At 42.3% G+C, this 25,172-nt stretch overlaps 1 protein-coding gene across 4 annotated transcripts in view; it reads left to right on the top strand.

Moving 5' to 3' along the window:
- Positions 1 to 25,172, top strand: part of RET (ret proto-oncogene) — a 120,151-nt gene that overhangs the window by 23,171 nt on the left and 71,808 nt on the right. For 3 of the 4 annotated variants that reach the window (XR_010302614.1, XM_064145422.1, XM_064145420.1), the window contains exon 4: positions 1,744 to 2,067. Coding sequence is in view for 3 of the 4 variants with exons in the window: in XM_064145422.1 (XP_064001492.1) it covers positions 2,022 to 2,067 (46 nt within the window). In the remaining variant the exon portion in view is untranslated. Of the gene's footprint in view, positions 1 to 1,721; positions 2,068 to 25,172 lie in introns of those variants that run through there. The other variant, XM_064145421.1, reaches the window with a different exon arrangement.

Below are 25,172 nucleotides of genomic sequence, written 5' to 3'. Positions count from 1 at the left end.
TCAGGCAGCTTCACACGTAATTACGTTATGGCAATTGCTAGTCGTCATCTCAGATTCATTATTACCTCTTCAGGTGCTTGTGCTTGGCTTATTGTTTTCCCAAGCCTGATGGTAGGCTTTGGGAATGCCTGATGGAGATCTAACAGGAAGATAAAACAAGGTAGTTCTTTAATCAGTTCTGTAGGGCTGTGTCTTGTATTTTGCATCTTGCAATGTTGATGATTTTAAGCAGAGTTCTTTCCAGGCTAGAGGAAGAATTCCCTATCTGATTTTTATCCAAGTACTCTTCACCTCTTCTTGCTCGGTGAAAATGCATGGCACAGTGCTCTGCTCTGAGCATTTCCCTGCTCTTGCCTGCATATTTCCAAGTGTGAAAGCTGGGAAAGACCAGAGATACAGCTTCCGCTGATGTCTGAATCCTGACGTCCAGATCTTTGGAGCAGTGCGTCTGTGTGGGGGCAACCTTAGCCGTGGGGAGGGTTGAGGTGTGAAGGAAGTATTTCGCCGGCAGGTTGACTATGTTTCCTTTCAGCAGGTGAAGGAAAGGGGTAGGGTTTTCTGTCAGCCGAGAGCTCCGTGTGGCCTCTGCGGGCGGGGACAGCGAAGCCTGCGCGGGCGCGGTGTCCGCGGCGCTGCGGGGCTGTGCTCGCCCCGTCCCGGGGCTCCCTAGCGGGATTCGGCGCGGCTACCGCAGCCGGGGACGATGACGAGACTGGGACAGCAGCGGCGCACCCGAAAGCTCCAGGCGGTGCTTGTCAGCGGCGGCTTTTTGGGACCGCTGTTTTCAGCGCCCCTGACCTGTTGTTAAAGCGTGGTTTTGGTTGGGCTTGGCTAGGTTCAGGGGGCGTGCGTGTTGGTGTTGTGTTTGTGGGGTGGCTTCTTTCAGCTTTTGTTTGTTTGGGTTTGTTGGGTTTTGTTTGTTGTGGTTTTGTTTGTTTGTCTGTTTGGGTGTTTTGGGGGTTTTTTTGTTTGGTTGGTTTTTGGTGTTTTTTTTTTTTTTTTGTCTGTTTGGGTTTTTTGTTGTGTGTGGGTTTGTTTTTTTTTTCCTTCCCGCTTGCGGTTTAAAAGTGGCTTTTTGCTGCTAAGCGGGATGCTCGCGTTCCTGGTTACTTTGGTTAGCTGCCAGGTAGAGCTCATCTCTTAGAGCATCCTCCTACCATCAAGCAAAAATTGTCTCCTCTCCCAAGGATTAATTATTCAACATGTTTAATGTGTTTGGGGCGGGGGGGGAGGCGGCCACTTGGATGCATCCTAGTGCCGCAGCGCCTGTGCCTGCTTTGTCTCGCACCTGGTGTGTTTGCGCGGCTCGTGTGACTTCCTTCCCTCCCCAGCCTCCTCCCGCAACCTTCCCCGCGAAAGGCGGCGGTCGGTTCAGGGGGACGCCGGAAAGGGTGGCTCCGCGCTGCAGCTCTCAGCCGTCCCGGCCCCCCGCACCTTACCCGCGAGGATGCTTGGGGCGGAGCCGCGGACGCTTTCCCTCCGCGGGGCTACGCGGGCGGGGCGGAGCAGAGCAGAGCAGAGGGCTGCCCTCCGGGCGGGGCGGCAAGTGCGGGGCGGCAAATGCGGGGTGGCTGAGGGCGGCCCCGGGCGGCCCCGAGTGGCCCGGGCAGCGCGGACCGGGGACGGAGGAGGGGCCGGGGGCTGGTCCCAGCCGGGCGGTGCCGCCGCCCGGGCAGTGCCGGGGGCTTGGCGGCAGACTCGCCGGAGCGGTGTTTCGCCTGTGACTCCAGCTTCTCCCCGCAGAGCACAAGAGGTACTAACACTGCTGAGGAGACGAAGGTGCTTTTACCCGACGAGGGATCCAGGAGAACCGACGGAAGGAGGCGGCGGAGAAGCATCCTGAGGCGGCATCCCGGCGCGGTCTGTCCCGTCCTTGGCACGTCTTGTCGCGGCTGGCTGCCGCTTCCCGGGCTATGGGCCGGCCCGACTGAGATCCGCGGGGACCGACCCGCATTTTGCCCGGCGTTGCGCGGAGCGCCGGCGGCCGAGACGGGTCGGCAGGAGCGCACACTTGGGGGAAGATGCCTTTGGCGGGGTGGACGGCGGCCGGGCTCCTCCTCTGCGGGGGTAAGTACCTCGGGAAGTTCGCGGGACTTAGGTGAACGGGGCGGCTGGGTCTGGCTCCAGAAATCTTTCCCAATGTCCAAACAAGATAAGTTTGCTTTTTATGTTCTAAGTCAGAACAGATGTGACTTTCCTTGCTCTTTGAATTTACGATGTGAAAGGAAAGAATACTCAAGCATATTCCTATTTTAAGTTTCTAAAACCATATTCATTATCTATTATCTTTCTGTCAGAGCTTTTTACATCATCAAATTAAGTGAGGTTTGGATTCATAAACCCAAATGACCGAAATATGAAAAGTTATTAGATTGTAACTTAGATGGTGCTATCCACAGATGTCAAGTCTCTAAGGCAAATAGTAAATCCATTATATCTCTTTCTTCCATATGGCTTTGTTTGCCAATGCATATCTGTTGTTTACATAAATAAATCAAAATTGCTGTTCACTAGAGAATGCAGGAGAAACTCACACAGCAAAAATGTGCTTATGAAAAAAAAAACAACCCACAAACCTTAAACCATCCCAGTAGTTCACTGGTTGGTATTAAGGAGAGTAAAGTGCAATATTAATTATGTACTTGTTCTTATCCATAAAAAGTGCAACTTATTCCTTCTTGTTATTGTTTCAAAGTAGTTGTATTAGTTCTCACTATCTTAAACTACTCTGAATTGTGGAGATTATAACATCTCTCTTTATTTTTTGTTTATTATACTAAGATATGTTAAATTGTTCTTAGTCTTTCTTTTCCTGGTATGTTATTATTAAGGCCTGACCTTCATTAAAAAGTTGCTGATACCCAGACCTAGAATGTCTGGGAGTAAAATATGTAGGATATACTACATCTGAACATTTACTTTAAAAAAAACTCAAAACAAAAAAAAAATACTTGTATCCCAAGTAATGTCACTGTCTGGAAGAATTAGCTATGCTACTACTAATGGCTGAGCTGTCATGCCTACTCTGCCTTTATCTTTGGCAAATCCATTTTCTTTTAATGTCTTTGGCAGAATTAGGAGAAATGTAATTTACCTAAGTTCCTCAGTTTGAGGGATATGTTTTCATTAGCCAAAATGAGTCACATACACTTGCTTGAAAATTATTTTCAGTGATTTCTGATTAAGCTGGGCAGATGAACTTGCTCCTTTTCATCTGTATGCCCCAGAATATTGTGTTGTACTGAAGTAGCTGGTGCTTGGAACTCCATATGTTTACTCATATGAGTGGTGTCGTTTGTTTTGTTTTGTTTTTCCTTGATCTTTTTGCTATCAGTTGAAGAATTATTCAATTTTATCTTTAGATATATAAGTTCATATACATTTCACTCTGAAAATCACAGGTAGAAAAAGAGTTGTCTGTTCTTGCCACACAGTATAGATGTCTAAACCCTTTAAGTATTGGACGTAAGTAGTTGAGAATTAGTTTGAAATATTAAACGTGGCTGTAAATTGTTAACTCTTGGATCTGTCAATAGCTTGGAGGAAATACTGCAGAAGTTAATTTATATGAGTAGGACAGACTGCCAAATAGACTACTTTTATACTACTCACTTATAATTGCAAATATCAGCTGCATTGATGCTCTCAGTTTTGACTGGGAAACTTAATACTTGAGTCCCTCTTTTCTAAAAGTGTGAGGAAGAAAAATTGTATACAGTTAGCATCATGCTTTAGGGTAATTCTATCCATAGTTATTTCAAGAACTCTAGTGTGTTGGCAATGTTGTATGGGAGTGTCTTGCTGGAGAAGCACTGTTTCGTGTTGTTTAGATGTGTGACACCAATTCCTATTTATGTAATAAAAGCTGAATTGATTACAGGGGTACAGTGAGTTGTTATGTCTTGGAGGTGCTAGCAAAATTCTTGTGCTCTCAGAGTTAGTTTAGAAACAGAGCTACTTTTTGTCTGGTGCTGCAGTCCTTTGTCAGGAAGAGGAGCACAGTAAAACTTCATTAGGCTACATGTGTGATGGTTTGGGGGTTACCCCGCCCCCCCACACTTTTGTATTTGCCCCAGCTAACTCAGACGGCCTCTGGGAATATAGATGAAGCAATTTATTTACAGCTAGCAGAATTTACAAGCAGCTATTTACAATATATACAGTTATATACAATTATATACAGAAATATACAAAGGATAAACAATACAAAAGCACAACTCCCCTCCCAGAAACCTGAGTCCCCAGGAGGGGCTCTCAAACCACCCCAACACCTCCCCCCGGCCCTCTCAACCTTACCCCAGTTCTCAGGAAGAAAAGAGGTGCAGCCAAGAGGTTAGGGAGCAAGGTTAGTAGGAGCAGGGTTAATGAGATGTGACCAGGTCTAAGGCAAAAGCAAGAGTGAGAAACAAAATGGAGAATGTTTTCTTCTTCTTCCCAGAGTTCTCAGCCTAACTGTGAGAGAAGTAGACACAATTGTTTTTCATTTCACTGCCCGTTATCTAGTTCTGTTACCAAAACATTCCAGCTTGCTTCAAACTAGCACAATCCACCCCTTGTCTACTTCGCTCAAAGTATCGCTGAGAATTATCCAGTCTAATCTAAACCAATATTTACACTAAAACAATATATACAAGTTCAGTTCACACTTCAATCAGATGTAGGTGATTCAAAAGCTCAGAACAGGGACTCCCAGGTGATGTTGGGTTCGTGCTCACGTACTGTAGATTCTATCGTAGATTCTCTCAGTGTTGGGCGCCGATGTTACCTAGAACAGAAAACTCCTAACAGCTTGAATTTAAACTCTCTCAGCTAAGGTTAAATTTCTCTGTGGAATACACTGGATTTCACCATTCTCCTGCATTACCCAGTATGTATGACCAGGACCCTCAGCAGAAACCACCCCTTGGACAGGTTTCCCTTCGCCCGAAGGAGAAAATACCCAAACAGTTTTCCCTAACAGATTCTTCTCATGTACAACAGGAACTTTATCACCGTCTACTGTTTGGACCAAATCTGATTGTGCAGGTCCTGCTCTGTTTACTGAACCTCTACTATTTACCAACCAGGTAGCTTCTGCTAAATGTTTGTCCCAGTTTTTCAGAGTTCCACCCCCCATGGCCTTTAGGGTGGTTTTCAGCAAACCATTGTAGCGTTCAATCTTCCCTGAAGCTGGTGCATAGTAGGGTATGTGATAGATCCATTCAATACCATGCTCTTTGGCCCAGTTTTTTACAAGATTATTCTTGAAATGAGTACCATTGTCTGACTCAATTCTCTCTGGAGTTCCATGTCTCCACAAGATCTGTCTCTCCAAACCAACAATGGTGTTACGTGCAGTAGCATGTGGAACTGGATAGGTTTCCAACCATCCAGTGCTGGCTTCTACCATCGTTAGCACATACTGCTTGCCAGAACGAGATTGAGGTAAAGTGATGTAGTCAATCTGCCAGGCTTCACCATACTTGTACTTTGACCACCTATCACCATACCATAAGGGCTTGATTCGCTTAGCCTGCTTAATAGCAGCACAAATGTCACAGTCATAGATGACTTGGGTGATAGCGTCCATGGACAAGTCAATTGACCTATCACGAGCCCATCGGTATGTTCCATCTCTGCCTTGATGTCCAGATGAGTCATGGGCCCACCGAGCTAAGAACAGCTCACCTCGGTGTTTCCAATCAAGGTCAATGTCAAGTTCAGAGTTGGTATCAGCTTGAGCAATCTTAGCAGCTTGGTCTGCCTTCTGGTTGTGGTGATGTTCCTCAGTGGCTCTGCTCTTAGGCATGTGTGCATCTACGTGCCGCACCTTCACTGGAATTTTCTCCAGCCGTGCATCAATGTCCTGCCATAGATCAGCACACCAAATAGGCTTTCCTTTCCTCTGCCAACCATTCTTCTTCCAGTCCTTTAGCCAACCCCATAGAGCATTGGCTACCATCCACGAGTCGGTGTAGAGGTAAAGGATAGGCCAATTCTCACGTTCAGCCACATCAAGAGCAAGTTGAACAGCTTTTACCTCAGCAAACTGACTGGATTCTCCTTCTCCATCTTTCGTTTCGGTAACTCTCCTGGTTGGACTCCAAACCGCTGACTTCCATACTCGCTTGTTCCCAACAAGACGACAGGAACCATCTGTGAACAAAGCATAGTTCTTTTCCTGATCAGAGAGATCACCATAGGGAGGAGCTTCCTCAGCACGAGTTATTTTCTCCTCTGGAGGTTTGGAACAGTCTGTGCCTTCCGGCCAGTTGGTGATCACCTCCACCAGACCAGGTCGGTCAAGATTACCCATTCGTGCTCGTTGGGTTATCAAAGCCATCCATTTAGACCAGGTTGCATCTGTGGCATGATGTGGTGATGAACCTTTGCCCTTGAACATCCAGTTAAGAACTGGCAGTCTAGGAGCTAAAAGCAATTGTGACTCAGTTCCAATCACTTCAGAAGCTGCTTTCACTCCCTCATAGGCTGCTAGAATCTCTTTCTCAGTTGCAGTGTAATTTGTCTCTGAACCTCTGTAACAACGTCCCCAGAAACCAAGAGGACGACCACGTGTCTCATTTGGAGCTCTCTGCCAAAGACTCCAAGTTGGACCATTGTCACTGGCAGCCGTGTACAGAATGTTTTTAATGTCTGGACCAGATCTCACAGGTCCTAAGCCCACTGCATGGACTACTTCTCGCTTAATTTGATCAAAGGCTGCTTGTTGTTCAGGTCCCCACTCAAAATTGTTTCTCTTACGAGTCACATCATGCAGAGGTTTGACAATCTGACTGAAACCAGGAATGTGTAGTCTCCAAAATCCCACCACACCAAGGAAAGAAAGTGTGTCCTTCTTACTGGTGGGAACTGCCATGGTGGAGACTTTGTTAATCACATCCTGAGGAATGTAACGGCGACCATCCTGCCACCGCACTCCCAGAAACTGAATTTCTTTGGCAGGTCCTTTGACCTTGTCTCTCTTAATGGCAAAACCTGCTTGCAACAGAATGTCAATGATTTTGTTACCTTTCTTGAAGACTTCCTCAGCAGTTTGGCCCCACACAATGATGTCGTCGATGTACTGGATGTGCTCTGGAGCTTTACCTTTCTCCAGTGCATTGTGGATGACTGAGTGACAGATGGTTGAGCTGTGTTTCCACCCCTGAGGCAAACGGTTGAACTGGTACTGGATTCCTCTCCAGGTGAATGCAAACTGAGGCCTGCACTCCTTTGCTATGGGAATAGAGAAGAAAGCATTAGCAATGTCTATGGTTGCATACCATTTAGCCTCCTTCGATTCCAGCTCGTACTGGAGTTCCAGCATGTCTGGCACAGCTGCACTCATGGGTGGCGTCACCTCGTTGAGGGCACGAAAGTCAACTGTCAGTCTCCAGTCGCCCGTAGGTTTGCGCACAGGCCAGATGGGACTGTTGAAAGGTGAATGAGCTTTCTCGATGACAGTCTGACTCTCCAATTGACGAATCAGCTGATGAATGGGCAACAAAGAGTCACGGTTAGTTCTGTACTGCCTATGATGAACAGTTTGAGTTGCAATTGGCACTTCCAGGTCCTCTATGTCATGATGTCCCACAACTGCAGATTCATCAGAAAGTTCAGGTCTAACAGACAATTTCAATTTATCATCCTCAATCTCTACAGATGCTATTCCAAAAGCCCATTTGTGACCCTTAGGATCTTTGAAACAACCTTGTCTCAAAAAGTCAATTCCCAGAATGCAAGGCGCATCAGGACCAGTTACAATAGTATGTTTCTTCCACTCTTTACCAGTTAAACTGATCTCAGCCTGTATCTTAGTTAACTCTTGAGATCCACCAGTGATTCCAAAGATAGAAATGGACTCTGTCCCTTTACAATTAGATGGCAATAAAGTACACTGAGCACCTGTGTCAACTAAAGCCCTGTATTTCCGAACTCTTGAACTGCCAGGCCACCTAATGAATACATTCCAATAGATTCGGTTCTCTCCACTATCCCTTTCCTCCTCCTGGCTGGAGGCAGGGCACCCCTAATGCTGAACATGGCATGTAGGGTGTACACAATGATTGGTGGTGTTGCGAGAGGAATTGCAACTGTTGGAGCAATTGCAGTTGCTCTCAGGAGCTGAAGAAGTGACAGCTACTTTCCTGGCACTGCTGCCTCTGTTTCTGCCACTCTGCAGATCCCTGACCCTCTTTGAAAGAGCTGAAGTAGGTTTACCATCCCATTTGTTCATGTTCTCACCGTATGTGTCACGCAGAAGTATCCACAGTGACGCACGTGATTGCTGCTGTCTGGGTGGAATTTGTTTCCTCCTGGGCTGGAATTGCCTTGCAGGAGGTGGGCGTCTGTTCCTGACTGCAGAAACATGCACCCATTCAGATGATGCAGGAATGGTATCCTTTACCAGATTTTTGGGATCCTCCTTCAGTTCTTTCATAGTATCTTTAATCTCTGTAGTCATAGTCTTTATGGCACAGATTATACCAGAATGGGACAAGCTGTCCTCAATCTGCCTGAGCTGGTCAGTGAATTCACCAACAGTGAAAGATCTTCCATTATCACTCCTTGCTAGGAATTTACTGGCCAAGATGTTAGCATAGGATGAAGGAGCAAGCTTAATAAGCTTCTTCATGAGACCTGTTCCCAAAGGAATATCGTCAGGCTCATGAGTGCCATGATCTCCATAAAGCACTTCCTTCACAGCAAACTCCTTCAGAAGCTTAATTCCCTGCTCAATGGTGTTCCACTTCTTGGCAGCCCATGGCAAATCATCTCGGGAAGGATATCTCATAGCCACAGCCAACAGAAGGCGTGTCCACAAGCTAACCCTACCAAGAGGACTTGCCAGGTGTTTGTCCACTCCACTCTCCTTAGTGAGTGGTCCCAGCTGCTTGGCAGACTTGTCTCCTACCTGCAGAGCATTGGCACCAATACCACGGCATCTCACTAGCCAGCTTAAGATTGTCTCACCTGATTCCCTTGTGTATTCCTTCCTAACTTCCCTGACCTCTCTGAGTGGATCCTTGGAACCTTGGATGTCATCTTCCTCCTCTTCCTCCTGTTGTTGATCTAGTGGTACCTGGCCTAACACAATCTTCCTCATAGCACTCCTAAACTCATGGGAACCATCCTCTCTCCTGGCAGCTAACCTCACAGCACTCCTCTCACTTGAGTATTGTTGTCTCAGCACATCTACAAGGTCTCGCAGACTAACTGCCTCCTCTTCCTCCTCTTGCTGCTGATCACCAGAGGTCCCATCTCTTACATCCTCCTGTGAACCACTCTTTGTCTTAGCTTTTGCCTTAGCAGGTGCCAGAAGGGCCTGAGCAGCAACAGACTTGGATGTGTCTGCTGGAGGATTTGAATCTTTAGGAGTCTGACTTGAAGGGTTTGAATCCTTAGGAGTCTGACCTGGAGCATTTGAATTATTGGAGGTCTGACTTGGAGCATTTGTATCCTTAGGGGTCTGACCTGGAGCTTGTGAGTTCAAATCTGCCTTGCTTTTAACAGGAGGATTTTGGTTCTGGTCTGCTGGCTGGGGTTTCGAATTGGCTGAGCTGGTGTCATTAGGATTTGGACTGACTGGGCTAGCGTTACCAGCACTAGTAGTATTATTAACATTAGTGGGATTATTTGCCTGTCCTCCTGGGATGCCTGCCAACCCTGACTTGTTTTCATTTTTACTAGGAACATTCTGATTTTGGGTACCTGCCTGTCCTCCTGAGGCTCCTGCTAAACTCTGCGGCTTGTTTTGGTTATCCTTATCATTGTTTACGTTAGTGGCAGGAACACTGGCCGTGTTCCCAGCACTTGGAGAAGGAGGGGCAGAGGCTGGCAAGGGGGAAGCCGACAACTGTGTTCCCTTGTTTTGCTGTGAAAGAGACTGCTTCTGAGACACAGAATTTTTCCTAGCTCTTACAGAAACTGGTTTTGAATTTTTCACCAATAATGCCAAAATTAATATGAATATTAAAATCATGAGGCAAATATTAAAAATTGTGAGAAGAAAAACAGTTTTACAAGAGCATGTGCCTATACAAACAGTTGGAATTCCTGTCTTAGGCTGAATAACTCTCATTAGAGCCATATTTAAAGCAGAATTTCCATTGATTGTCACATTATTGACCAGAGCTCCTGTAATGTCCTTGGTAATATTCTCAGAGATATTAAAACCAGCATAACCAAGAATAAAATCACCCCAGCTCCAGAACATATCTGAAACCTTAGCTTTAGCCTTATTATAAGCCAGATCAATAAAATAAGCAACAATTTGAGCTTTTATCCAATTAAATGCCAAGTAAACAAAACCAGACCAGAGCAATGCACCAACCAAATACAATAGCTGCTTGATCAGCTTCATCTTAATTCCCAGAGCTAATTTCCACTCACTGAAATATCTAGCCCCACGTTGGGAAAGCCAATTAAAAAATGTGATGGTTTGGGGGTTACCCCGCCCCCCCACACTTTTGTATTTGCCCCAGCTAACTCAGACGGCCTCTGGGAATATAGATGAAGCAATTTATTTACAGCTAGCAGAATTTACAAGCAGCTATTTACAATATATACAGTTATATACAATTATATACAGAAATATACAAAGGATAAACAATACAAAAGCACAACTCCCCTCCCAGAAACCTGAGTCCCCAGGAGGGGCTCTCAAACCACCCCAACACCTCCCCCCGGCCCTCTCAACCTTACCCCAGTTCTCAGGAAGAAAAGAGGTGCAGCCAAGAGGTTAGGGAGCAAGGTTAGTAGGAGCAGGGTTAATGAGATGTGACCAGGTCTAAGGCAAAAGCAAGAGTGAGAAACAAAATGGAGAATGTTTTCTTCTTCTTCCCAGAGTTCTCAGCCTAACTGTGAGAGAAGTAGACACAATTGTTTTTCATTTCACTGCCCGTTATCTAGTTCTGTTACCAAAACATTCCAGCTTGCTTCAAACTAGCACAACATGCTAGGAAAAAGAGAATCTTCAATGGTAACTATGTAGTGCTCTTGCCAGGAGTTGTGAAGGAATTGCTCTCACCTCAGAAATAGAGGATTTCCACTCTTAATGTGCAGTGATACCCATGCACTCAACTTCAGTTGGTGCATTGCTGTGGGGTTTTGAAAGCTTAGCACTGCAATGGTTCTCACAATAAGATGTGTTCACAACAAACTCAGTTTTTCTCTAACTTGGAACAAGATTGCATTTTACCAAGTGAATAGGATTAATCAATCTGGTGAGCATACTGTTAGGTAAAAGGATTATATCTGGTTCTTTTCTGTTGTTTGGCTTCAAAAAGCACACTAGGCCATTTGTCCTGAAACAGAAAGTCTGCAGCCTTGCTGCTTTTGCAGCATAAGCAGTGTTTGAGTCCGTGAGTCTTCTGCAGGCACTTGCACTCATGTGTAGCAGTCTAGAAATAGTGAAAATGAAAGAAGAGAAGTCTTTCTCATCAATATCAGTTAAAAGAAATATCTATTTTTGTTTAGGAAAAAGTTCTTTACCATGAGGATAGTGGAACACTGGAACAGGTGGCCCAGGGAGGTAGTTGAGGCCCTATCTCTGGAGATATTTAAGGTGAGACTCAACAGGCCTCTGGGCAACCTGATGTAGCTGAGGATGTCCCTGCTTAGTGTGGAGAGGGTTGGTCTAGATGATCTTTGGAGCTGGAGTTCTATGATTCTATGGAGAGTGCATGTGTATTTTTCAGAAGTTTGCATCTTGTCTGTTGTAGGGTCTCAGGGTGGCCATTTGTGTGCTGCACTGTGTTGTTGCTTGGCACTGGGGCTTTGATAAATTTCTTAAAGCTCATTGACATCATAAAATCTTGTTCAGTTAAGTACAGAAAGGAGTGTCTGTGGGAAAGACTTGGAGGGATTGTCTTGTCTGGAAAGGAATTTCTGTTATTAAAGGGAATACTTTTAAAGAGATAATGTATTTTCAGTGAATAAAATGAAGTTTGCAAGCATTACACTACGTATATTGTGTAAAATTGGAAGGGAAACCTACTTCTACATGGCAACAATAGCAATGCTACTTCAACAGATGTGCTCTTGAATACAGATTATTCTGACTTGATTTTATTGACTGTGATACGAAACTACTGATGAATATACTAGTTCTGATACTCATTTAAGTGCTATATGGGATTGATTCTTGCAGTGCATTTTCATGCTGCTAGTGTTCCTGTTCCCATTTTCTTTTGATGGGTTACAATTTACAGTGAGGCTTGGCTCAATTCATGCATCCAGAACAAGGACAGACTGTAGAAACTGTGCAAATATTGACATTCTTGTCCTCAAAGTTGAGATAGATGGCGCAATATTTGCATTTCATGATAGAAAGTGGATGATTTCCCTGGGAATGGGACACGTATGTGATTCTTAAAAAAGGTGCACTAATGTCTTTAGATAAAAACAGTGCTATCAGACCAAACAGTGAGGCACAGACCATTGACTTGAGTCAGGGACCAGACTAAAGATCGACATGAATTTGTTTGTGTGCCTGTTGGTTTTGGTTGTGATCTGATCAGACAACATGCAATTATCATTTTACTTTGTTTAGATTATTGCTCTGGCTGTAAGGCAAGGGCAAAGGGGATATGGGGAGAAGAGAAAGTGGCACTTGATTAGATCTTATGACTCATTTGGAGAGGATCTAAGAGCTCTATGAGGAAATTTCAAACCTTGCTGCTCTTTTCTTGTCTTTCCTTTCATTTTCCCCCCTTTCTCCAAGAAAGAGTATTAATTATGACACTTTGGTTCTTTCCTGTTTTCAGTCTCTCAGAACCTTAGGTACTGGCTCTTCCCCAGGCACCTTGCAGCCTGCCAGTGGTGGCAGCATTTCCCATCCCTCTGGTCACCTGCTTCTGATGGCATGGACCATGAAACTGCTGTTTTACTCATGCTAATTTCTATGGAAGGTGTCTGGGCTCTCTGGGGCTCTCTAGGCATAGTGTGTCTCCTCACATTATTCATATGATGTGGCACTTGGTGCCATGGTCTAGCCTTGAGCCCTGTGGTAAAGGGTTGGACTTGATGATCTATGAGGTCTCTTCCAACCTTGATGATACTGTGATACTGTGATATTCTCAGGTCCACCACCTTCCAGTTCCTTTAGAAACAAAATTCTGTGCTGAAGTTCACAACTTGCAGCATTTTCTGTGTCACAAAACAAGTTCATTTTAATAACTCAGTTTAATAGCATCCATATTTATTTTATATTTGCTTTACTACTTGTTTTTCCTGTAGCATCTGTCACTCAGCTGCTTGTATTTGCCTATCTGCCTTTTTCTCAGGGTATGTGCCAGGGCAATATACAATATTGGCTTGATTAGTTTTGCTAGAGTCCCAGGCTTTGGCTTCACTCATAGATTTTATTACTATCATAAAGACAGTAAAAAGGAAATTAATATGAAGGTTACAAGAAGCCAGCTATTTCAATGCTAAAAAACTTCCTTCATGAGGCTCTGATTAGCAGACAAGATTTCTTTTAGTATTAATATAAACAGTTTGTATCACAGTATTGGTTCAGCATCTAAATACAAGGTGAATGTTCACTAGCATGCTCACATTCAGTTTTCCATCCATACATCATATTATAGTCTTTTAAATATTCTTCTTTTTTCTTTCTTTTTTTTTCCTGAAATGCCAGATATGACTGATGAAAGTGTCTTTTGCTAATGTCTTCTTCTTATTCTATCCCCTACTTTGGGCCCTGGGAGGAGGGGAAGGACTTTTTAGCTTGTTGCTGTACTTGCATTCTTGGCACTGCTGCTAAGACTGGTAATGATTCGTTCCAGTCTTTGTTCCAGTCTTTAGGATTTGAACTGAGGTAACTGGTCTGAGGGAAATCAAACAGTACAGTTGCCAAATGAGTGCTGAGGGGAGAGCTACTGTGTTATGCGTACTGAATATTTAAGAGAGCTACTAACAGTAAGAATCATCCTGGGTTGCTATCTCCCTCACACCATAATGCAAACTAATGAACACAAAATATGCCATAGGTTGGAAAAAATCCGTGCTATAGGAGCTCTATGTTTTCTAGAGAGCCTTTTTGTGTAACGAGTCCATCTGCAGTGAGGAGAGGGTTTGCTTTACTCTTATCTTGGCATCCTTCATCTTTCTGGCAGAACCAAATGTAGTGCCAGCTGGTGATTGACTGGAATTGTCTCTTGGTTTTGAAATGCAACAGATCACCTGACACTTCTTGTTGGGTGCAAATGTTTGTATTAGTAATGTTCCAAAACTTGTAACACAGATGATGATTCCCTACCAGAACAAGGTGTATGTTAGAAGCTTGGTCTTTCAGGATTGAAGCATGTTCATGGTGGAGACTGTTCTTAGCTGTTACGTTCTTCTTTAGTTTGGCAGAAGCAGAGCTTAAAAATTCACCCAATTATTCAAAAGAAACTTGGCAATTATTTATTTTCCAGATGTCTTTGGTTGTTTTGGGTTTGGGTTTTTTGGTTGGTTTGTTTGTTTGTTGGTAATTTCTCTATTACATTTTGGAAAGCAAACAGCTGAATCATTGCAAGAATAAATAAAGCAATTACTGTAGGATAATGATAGATTTGAGTCTTGCATGGTAGTTGGATTAGATCAGGATTCAGATTCAGGTAACAGCTGTCCTCGAATTTGCTCACTGTCTCACACTTTCTCTTGGTTTCCTGTAAAACACTACAATCAATTATGTTATTTTTTGCATGTTGTGTGCATTGTTGGTTGCCTGTCACATAACTCCATACTGGACCCTACTGGAGCTGACATGAAGTGGGGAAAATACACTACAAAACTTTATAGACTCTCTAGAGTAATGGTGCATCAATAAAATAAACCCCAACATCAAAGAACTTGTAGGTAGCTATAGACTAAAACATGTCCATAGACTTTATTTTTACAATGGAATCTTGTCTTTCATATATTGACCACTTCCACAGTGTTATGATAAAATCATTATATGCCTTTTGGCAAGTTTTCATGTAGATATGTTACTTGTTAATAAGGTTATTAAGAAAGTTTTTACTACTCATATGGCAAATAGGTGTGAATAGCCAGATGGATTTTCACACACAGTATCACAGTATCATCAGGGTTGGAAGAGACCTTTTTTTGGAGATTAAGGGCTTTTTACAACAGATCTAAAGCCATCTTCTTCCTCAAGTGTTTTGTCTTTTTTTCCTCCATGTATGGAGAACACAAAAAGAGTTTTCTTAAAGATTATTTCATAAAAAATGCTGAGTAGTTTTAGATTTCTGGATCTTTAAATGGGACCATAAATAATAGCAGGTGCATTTTTACCTGAAAGGAATATACTATAAATCCATCAGAATGAAGATGATCATCAGCACTTTATAGCTTAAGGGAAAATTACTGTGATCACAGTTGAAAAAGGGAATTGGAAACTTTATGGGGATAATAGGTCCAAAAATGCTGTTTGAGTTACTTGAGAAATTTGGCTAACTAAATCAGGTGATTGTAACAAGAAGATGGTTATATTACTCCTAATGACTGTCTAATGGCTTTTCAGTCTGTGCCTTTAGAAAACTAATTATGCCTTGTATTTAACTGATATAACAAAGTTGCTTGTGTTGCTGTAATGGGTGTTTTTTTAGTGTCCATTATGGCATTCTTCTAAGTGAGATGAAATTCAATCTCAGATAATAAAATTAAATCTAAGGTTTTTTCCTAACTCAGAAACACCAAATTTTCCAAGATGGACAATTCTATTACCTATTCTTTTCATCTGTGAAATGACAAAATGCATATTGACATCAGCAGACCAGAATTTCAGGTACCTCTGAAGTCCCTTCAAGACTAGTTTTGCTGCTAAATTAATGCAGGTATCCAGTGCTCTGGTGCCTTCCAAAGTCAGCATGGAGATAAGACTTAAAGTCTCAGTGACTTAAAGACAGAAGTTTCTCTGGTTTGTGTGGTTCTTTACACCACCATTCTTACATGAAGAGCAAAGACTTTCAGATTGATCCCTAACAAGGATGCCGCAGCACACTCCCTTTGGCTCCCTTGAGAGAATACTTCAATGCTTTTGTGGGTTTTTTTGCCTTTGTTGGTGGCCCTCTATATTCTACTACCTAAAAGTATTTCTGTGCAAAGAGAAATGACAGTGTAAGAACCATTAATATTTTACAAAATGTTGGTGAGAATGGATTTGATTTTTTGGATTATCTTCTTCATCCTCTGCCTCCTCCAAAATTACGTATCAGGTTGAAAGTAGATCTTTGTGCTGCTGCTGTGTGTTTGGGAGGAAGACCAGTGTTCTTGCTGCTTTGCACAGAGTGGGCAGAGGAGAGAGAAATTTGGATTAACACAAATAACACAGAAGATAAAGAAAAGCTAATGCTTACTGAAGTTTACCCCATAACTTTAACCTAAGGCTTTGAACACCTGGTGGGTCGTGGAGTGGTGTTTATTTTGGTTTTGGTGTGGTTTGGTTTTGTTTTATTAATGAATTATGTTTATTTGGGTGGGAATATCCGGTATAGAATTGGTAATGCATACATTTACGACAATCATCTCAAAGTAGGAGAGGATTTGAACTGTGCACGTACTCTAGGGCTGCAGTCAAGCTTTCATATAGAAAGAATAAAAACAGACAGTAGCAAGCAATAGGAAAATCTTTAAAAATTATATTGGCATCAATTTTGTGGTCTGCAAGACTGTAAGAAAAAAGGGTTCATGAAATCAGGGAGGGGAAAGGCGAGGATGCAAAAATTCTCATGAGGAAAATGCTTTAAGTTTTGATTATATTGGTAAAAAGAGGAGAAGTTTATTTTCCAGGGAGGAAAAAAAGAAACATGAAAATTTTAATGAGGAGTAAGGGAATGGAAGTGGATTTGGGTAGAGGGCATTGGCTGTTGCGGTGTTGCACTGTAGGAAGTTCTGACAAAATGTTTGGAGAATGGATCCAAAGCTCACAATTAACAACAACAAAGTACTGCTTTGGAACCTCTAGTAGGAAAGATATGATTTTGCAAAACACTTTAACAGAGCATCACCTAAGTATTTAAGCATGTGCTTAGGTTTATCCAATATTAGCAGAGCATTTAGACTGTGACTGCTGAATCAAAGCCCTGTAAAGGATTGCACAGAAGTTTCCAAAGTTAAAGTTGTGCCAGTACATTTAGGTCCCAGATTTGCCTCTGGAACCCTTTGGTGTAATGGTCCCCTTTCCTGGTGTGTACCTAGACTAACAATTCTTGTGGCTCTCAACTACAGATTTTCCTGTTGTACAAGTAACAAGCAAGTGCAGCATCTCAACCATCTTTTACACTTTGCAGAGTGCAAAAATCTTGCTGCTTTGGGAGCAGCACAGTTTATGCAGGAGCATAGGTGAGATTACCTTGCATTGAGCTCCATGTTGCCTTGATTTACAGTATCTAGGCTAGTATGTTTAGAGCTAGTTTGGGTATCTTTGTCCTACTTAGTCATAGAGTCCTAGAAAGGTTTCTGTTGGAAAGGGCCTCCAAAGGTCATCTAGTCTAACACCCTTCAATGGGCAAGGATATTCTCCATTGGATCAGGTTGCCCAGGGTCCCATTGACTTTGAATATGTGCCAGGAGGGGGCCTCAACTACTTCCCTGGGCAACTTGTTCCAGGATTCCACTATGCTCATAGTAAAGAATGTCCTCCTAATGTCTAGCCTAAATCTACTCTTCTCTAATTTCAAACCGTTGCTTCTCATCCTAACACTACAGGCCTTTGTAAACAGTCCCCTTTTAGCTTTCTTGTGAGCCCCTTGCAAGTACTGGGAGGCTACTATTAGGTCTCCTCAGAGTCTTCTCTTCTCCAGGCTGGACAAGCTCAGATCCTTTAGCCTGTGCTCATAAAATCTGCTCCTGACTGCTTCTGCAATGCGATTAAACTAGGCATTTAAGGTGCTTTGCAGTGAAAGCGTGGTGTGTATGTACATTTATGTGTTTGCTTATTTAGCTGGATAGTTTTACTCAGTAGCCTTCTTAATAGTTTATCAAACTTCCCTGAGTTAGACTGGGTAAAATCTGCTCTTAAACCTTTCCACAGGTCTGTTGTTTTCTTGGACTGTAAACATTTGGCAATGATTTCCAATGCTCATCTACCTTGCATCGGTTCTGCTGCTTCTAAACTCTGAGTTATGAGCTAGGTACCCCATTTGCATTTTGATAGTCATAGTGTATTTGGAAAGAAATGCAGAAACAAATATAAAGAAATTGATTTCCTGACACTGCATTTCAGCAACTCAGGGTGGAGAATTCTTTAGTTGACCTTGTGGATGAAACAAAGAGCAGAAGAAGATGATTGCTGTGCAGTAGTTTACCCCAGTCACAATTAGAAAACAAAACCAGTAATGGGAGTGTTTAAATTTTGGGTTTCAACATATAAGTTTTAATGTAATGAGAGAGGAACAATATGACTGTAATAAAAATTTTATTGCACATTTCAATTCAGCCTTGCTGATGCGCTCTGAATGAGAAAGCATTTGAAACAGTTTTATTGCCTTGATACGCTTTTGCCGTTGTGAAGATCAGAAGACTTGTCCTAAATTGCTTTGCTAAGGCCTTTTGGGATAGTGAGAGAGTTTCTAACATGCTGTTTTCCAGATTCTTTTGTATTTGGAAAACAACAAACAAATAAACCATAACCAGCAGGAACCACCCCCCCCATCCCCACCCAGTTAAAACTTAGTTGCTGTAGATTCAACAGCAGGCAGGATCATCGTAAGAGATGGCAGTGGAACAGATGTAAAATATCTGTAAAAAAGAGAGGCATTTAAAAAAAACAAAATCACTTTTTCCTTGCATTAGTACAGGCATTTAAGTAAGCCTGTTATTCTTGGGGAAAGGTCTTCAGCTGTTTCTTAGATTTTAGACTAGTAACATTTGAAATAAAAATGGGACCAAACTTTTCAGGGCAGCAAGTGCCTAAAGAAAATAAGTAAGACTAGAAAGCCCAAGCTTTTACTGGTTTGGGTTTTGGGGTTTTTTTTTTTTGCACCTCCCCATCTGTCAGTTTTGTTATTGTTGGGATTTTTTTTGTGGTTGCTGTTTAATTTTTAAATCTAACCTCCACAGACTCTGTTTTTGTTTGCATTTTTATATTTTCCCAATCATTTATTAAAGCTTTGCCTCCTGGAGCCGTGCAGTGAAGTGGGAACTTTTTGCTTTTTCAAAATCATTCTGTCCCTTGTCTCTCTATAGGACAATTAGAAAGCAAATTAGAAGAATCTATGCAAGTTACTACTCCATCGTTTCAGACTTTTTGTCTACAACTCAACTTCTAGGAGACCATAAGGGAACAGCATGCTATTTGGAAGTCACAAACTCAGTTGAGCTTGAATATAGTAGTTACATGTGTCAGAGTAATAAGGAAACTGGTAACAAGGGCTTCTGCTTATTGTATAAAATGTTGTTAATTTTTTTACCCTGTTAAGCCTGGGCGGAGGTGATAAGATGTGGAATCACATTAAAAGTCTGTCTGGCCCAGTAGTCTATTTGGTGATGATGACTGACAGCATCCAGTTTTGAATGTATCTGTTTGGCCTTCATAGTTCTTGAAATGCAGAGGATAATTACAAAAAAAATTAGAAAGACCTGCTTTTGAAGAAAAAGAAAGAGACCTGGGGTATGGTAGAGAGTAGGCTGAAAAAGAGCCAGCAGTGTGCCCAGGTGGCCAAGAGAGCCAATGGCATCCTGGCCTGGATCACGAGCAGTGAGGCCAGTAGGACTCAGGCCACACCTTGAGTGCTGTGTCCAGTTCTGGGCTACTCAATTGAAGAGAGATGTTGAGGTGATGGAACATGTCCAGAGAAGGGCGACAAAGCTGGTGAGGGGCCTGGAACACAAACCCTATGAGGAGAGGCTGAGGGAGCTGGGGTTGTTTAGCCTGCAGAAGAGGAGGCTCAGGGGGGACCTCATTGCTGTCTACAACTACCTGAAGGGACATTGTAGCCAGGTGGGGTTGGTCTCTTCTTCCAGACAACCAGCAATAGAACAAGGGGACACAGTCTCAAGTTGTGCCAGAGGAAGTCTAGGCTGGATGTTAGGAGGAACTTCTTGCCAGAGAGAGTGATTGGCATTGGAATGGGCTGCCCAGGGAGGTGGTGGAGTCGCTGTCCCTGGAGGTGTTCAAACAAAGCCTGGATGAGACACTTAGTGCCATGGTCATAGAATCAACCAGGTTGGAAGAGACCTCCAAGATCATCCAGTCCAACCTAGCATCCTGCCCTATCCAATCAACTAGACCATGGCACTAAGTGCCTCATCCAGGCTTTTCTTGAAGACCCCCAGGGACGGTGCTCCTAGGTTGGACTGGATGATCTTGGAGGTCTCTTCCAGCCTGGCTGATTCTATGATTGGGACATATATTCACCCAGCCCTACCCAGTCAACTTGACCATGGCACTGAGTGCCTCATCCAATCTTTTCTACATTGGATGGGTTAAATGACTTCTGTTGGAAACTTTTTATTTCATCTTACAGTTTTGTAGGGTGTAAGAAATGGGACAAATGTAGCTTTCATTTGTCTGTTGAAGTTAATTCTTTAAGTTTGATCAATCAAGGCTCTTTAGGAGGTTATAACTTGAGTCAATGGTGAGTACAATTTCAGAGCTGATATCAAAATACGTATTAATTATCAACAGCTGAATAGACAGAACTTAGATGCCTTTGATATCAAGACAATCTTCTGGAATTTCTGCCTTCTAGAATATCCCCAGGGATATATGTGGTATGTGGAAGTCTTTATCTTGTTTAAAAATCGAGTTCTAATACCATAGTCAGTGCTCTCAAATCCCAGGCAGCGAGTTGGGGACCTCACACTGACACCAAGTAATTCCAATTAGGGGCTTGAAAAAGTCTATGTACATATGGCCTAACCTTGTCACCCAGAATGACAGAGAAAGTGCTGTTTTATTCAGACAAGAAGGGAAATGCATTGGAGTGATAATATTTGTTCAGTTATACACAGGATTTGAGAACCTATTTTCTTACAGAGTTAAACTGGTTTATGGCTTGGTAGGCAGTTCTTATTAAATGAGAATTTAATGATAGCAGAAAGACCATGAAAAAAAATCCATGCTAGGCTTATAACTCTACTGTCAGTGTTTCCCATCCTGAATCCTAAACAGGAATTGCCAGGACTTCTCTGTCTGACTTCTGCTGTTGAGAAATCTCCTCCAATAATCCCTTTTATCAATGCATTGCTTTGCTGGATTGTAAAGTTTGAAGAATTGTGGCTTGTACTTTTTCATTGTTGGTTCTATTTCACAGTTAGTGTCTTTCAGTCTAATGATTCATTGATTGTAGTTCCATAACAACCTCAAATTGAGTGTTCATGTGCCTGATGTAAAATGGGGCTTGGGGCTTGAGTTACTTAATTGTTGTAGGTTGTCAATAATGGTCTCTTGGAAGGAACTGATAAAGTGTTTTACAAACTAAAACTACAGGGGAATATGGTGTAATCCTATAATGTCACTGCATTTCCCATTCTGAGAAGACTTTTGTTTAGCCTGTATGTGGCAGCATGGCATAATGATAGGTTGCACCCCATTCTCAGTGCAAGATAGTGGCAGAAATACCTATTCAGGTAGCGCTAGGACCAGGGGGAACCGAGCAAAGCTGGAGGTGGGGAGGTTCAGACTGGACGTGAGGAGGAAGATCTTCACCATGAAAGCGGTGAGACCCTGCAATGAGTTGCTCAGGAAGGTGGTTGAGGCCCCATCCCTGGAGGTGTTTAAGGCCAGGTTGGATGAGGCTCTGGGCAGGGTAAGGTGTCCCTGCCCATGGCAGGGGGGATGGAACTAGATGATCCTTGTGGTCCCTTCCAACCCTGACTGATTCTATGATTTTATGACTATGAAGAAGAGAGACTTTTCCTTCTTTCTGATGACTGAATTCAATCTAAATTAGTGTTGATTTAAAGCAGAATTGTTACCTTGTCACCTTTTCTGGCATTTGGATAGAAACTTACAAATGTGTGGAGCTGCCGTTGCAAATTAAATTGCACTGGGCTGTGTGATTACCTTTCCAAATGTCCTGATAAAGAGTGCAGACACTGTGACATCTGTGTTTCTTTAAGATGTGATTTTGTTTGGGAGGAATGTTTTGTATGAATTTCTTCCTCCCACATATAGCTTTTTAATAGCTTGTGAGTACCATCAGTCTCACAAGAGAATGAAAACCTTGAGCTTTACATCTTTGCTTCATTAATTAAAAAGATAGCAAGGAGCATTATTGTCACAAAGTTGACTTGGAGGATCTGCAGAATGTTCCTTTTCACAACAGACACTTCCTTTTAGCAACTTTAATTATGACTGCTGTTAGGTATCATTAGATAATAGATGCAGATACATGTGTCATGGAGAATATTGGCTGAGCTGTTAACAACGCTGAGTTTTTTTATGCAAATACCTGTAACTCCTTTTTGTTGTAATTCTTTAGCTAGTCTTGACCAGAGCAAGCTTAAAAATAAGTCGTCAGTGAGAGAAGGAATTAAAACTTGAAAGCAAGTAAACAACAACAATGAAAACCCTACACAACAACCGAAAGCCCCAACCACACTAATTCAGATATTACAGTCCATTATTTATTGTCTGTCTTACATACTTGGGGAAATCTCAGCAAAGTTCATGTTAAAATGTGCGTTTATTTTCCGTTGCTAATGTCAGATCTACTTTATGAGGGAAACAGACCTAAATGTAGGGGAAATGAGGAAGCTGTCAGTGCAGAAAGTCGTGTCAAAAGCCAAATGAGCAATGTTTTCATGCAGTGGTTTGCTCATCTCTTTAATGGGGTCATAGTATTTTCCTGCATTGCTTAATGAAGATTGTTGGTAGGTTGTTTTTTTCTTCTTCCCCTAGATTTTAGGGAACCTATACACTGTAAAATGATTAAACCAAGAATGAAATTGCCACTATTAACAAGAGCAGGCTTTTATTATTTTAGTGATTTTTGAGATTATATTGAGACTAGTTTCAATACTCTATACTGCAGTAACTTTTTCAGCATTAAATAATGAAAGTCAATTTGGTGACAACATTCAGAATTTGCAGATTAATTTGGAGTAGAAGCTATAAAGGGGAGAGATTGCTCCAATTATCTCAATGGGACATTAACACTCTAGTCTGAAAAAGTTGTTTAAATGTGGTGATTGGTAAATCTCTCGTTGTTGTAGTAGAGCTGTTTGGATAAATGAGTTACTAATCTGAATTGTTATGGGAAACAAATGGCCAGTAGCAGGGCAGCATGATCTTTGCCAGAGGTAGATGAATATCTGACAGGGTTTTCAAGCTTTTCAGAGGCTATCTTGCAACCCTACCGATGCAGTCAGATGCAGAAGTTTTCTGCTGGCTCTCTGTTTAAAATATCTGCGGTTGCTTATCAGTAACAAGATGTTGTATGGCAATATGTGAAGGGGGATGTTGTAGACTTGCCAGAAAATGAGCTTACTAGAAATTAAATGTGCTAAATGGAGTATTTGCTGATTTTATTTAATTTTTCACTCTCTCTAACATTACTGTTATTTTGAAAATGCTGGAAGAGAGTGGGGTGTATCCAAGGTGCTTTGTGTATGTAAGGGTCTGAATGTGTCATAAAATGCAGAGTCGACTCATTAAGTACAGAGACATACACGTGCAAGTTTATTTGGTTTTACTGTCTGTGGAGTGGTGGTGCTTAAATCCTATTTAACTCAATGCATGATCCAGGGATGCTGGTGGTCTCTCTTGATGCCACTGTTTCTGTGCAGTGCCACAGGTAGCTCAATATCATAAACGCATTTTGATCATTGGTTCTTGAACTGTGGATTTCATGCTACTGATGCTTTGTCAACTGTAGTAAAGACCTGAGAAGCTGTATCAAACAACTACTTCAGTAGTAAAATCTTGGTGGTAACCGTTCATATAGTAAAAGAGATGATGAGGATGGGGGTACATAGTGAAATGAAATGCTAGGAACCCCTGTTGCAAGTGATATTCTGTAACAGAATTTTGGATAAACAATTTAAAATATGCAGCTACCTTTTTTTTTCCTGTAGGGTAGGGAGATTGGTTTGCTGTGGAAGAAAATTAATTTAGTGGTGCAAGAATAACAAAGAAAAAAAACCAAAGCCAACAAACCCTTCTGAGTGGCAAATGACTTGAGGGCACTTATTCGTTGCTCTTTTTAAAGCCTGAAAGTATGTTCAAAAACTAATTCAGATTCAAGCCTTTTCCTAACTACTAAAGGTCTGTCTGACCTGTCTGCAGCTGTCAGGTTACTTACTTTGTTTAAACAGAAAATCTGTAAAGCAAGGACTAATTTGTTTGATCTGTAAGGTAAGGATTTCCTCTTGTGTTAGATCTGGTCCAGGACAGTTCTGGGCACTGATGTCATACTTTATATACAATATTTTAGCAATGGTTGATTAATACTTATTCCTGTCAGCAAAGATGAATACATTTGTCAAGTGAGAAATTACTGTTTCTCATCATACTGTCTCATCTCCCAGCAGTTGTGGTATTAAGCCCTGCTTCCCTCATGCTTGGTATGCAGAATGAATGAGACCGTTATACTATGACTTCTGGTTTTATAGTTAACTGGGCTTTGAAATTGTCTCCTAAATCATCCTTGCCAATAGCATTAGCTACCCCTTTGCTGGTAGTTGGAAATTATTCTACAGTAAGTTAAAGGGTAACTCATCTTATTTTGTGATGACAGGAAACATGGAGGGATGTAAAAGATAACGGCTAATTCAAAGCAGATCACTCTACTCTGCTTCTGGAAATCCATCAGCTGCATTCAAACACAGACCTGAAATTTTGCAGCAAACTTTGAGAGCTCTTTCCCTTTAGCTGCTTCAGTAAATTGTTACTCGGGCAGAATGATGCAGATGCCCTTCAATTATGAGGCCTTTCATTATGAAGGGGTGAATTGCATATTAGCCTGACATTCAGAAGCCCAAAACACCACTGTGTTTTGCTGCTTCAGAAAAGGTAAAAGAGAGATGAGAAGTAGATAAGTGATGTGGTACTAAAGAGGAGTCTTTATCCTTCCTTCTTCTGTTGCAGAAACAAACCCCTGAAAATCCATCATTTAAAAATGTACTCATGCAGAGATGAGTCATCCCAGCTGCACGGCTGGACCAGGTGGTGAGGTGGCAGGGGCAGGTGAAGTGGTGGCACAGCAGGTGAATTGATCCTTGAGCAAACACTTGTATTTGCTTTTTTAAATTCT

The sequence above is a fragment of the Pogoniulus pusillus genome, chromosome 6 (assembly GCF_015220805.1).
Source record: "Pogoniulus pusillus isolate bPogPus1 chromosome 6, bPogPus1.pri, whole genome shotgun sequence".
NCBI lineage: Eukaryota > Metazoa > Chordata > Aves > Piciformes > Lybiidae > Pogoniulus > Pogoniulus pusillus.
The sequence above is the reverse complement of the archived record's forward strand: the minus strand, read 5'-3'. Positions and strand labels throughout refer to the sequence as shown.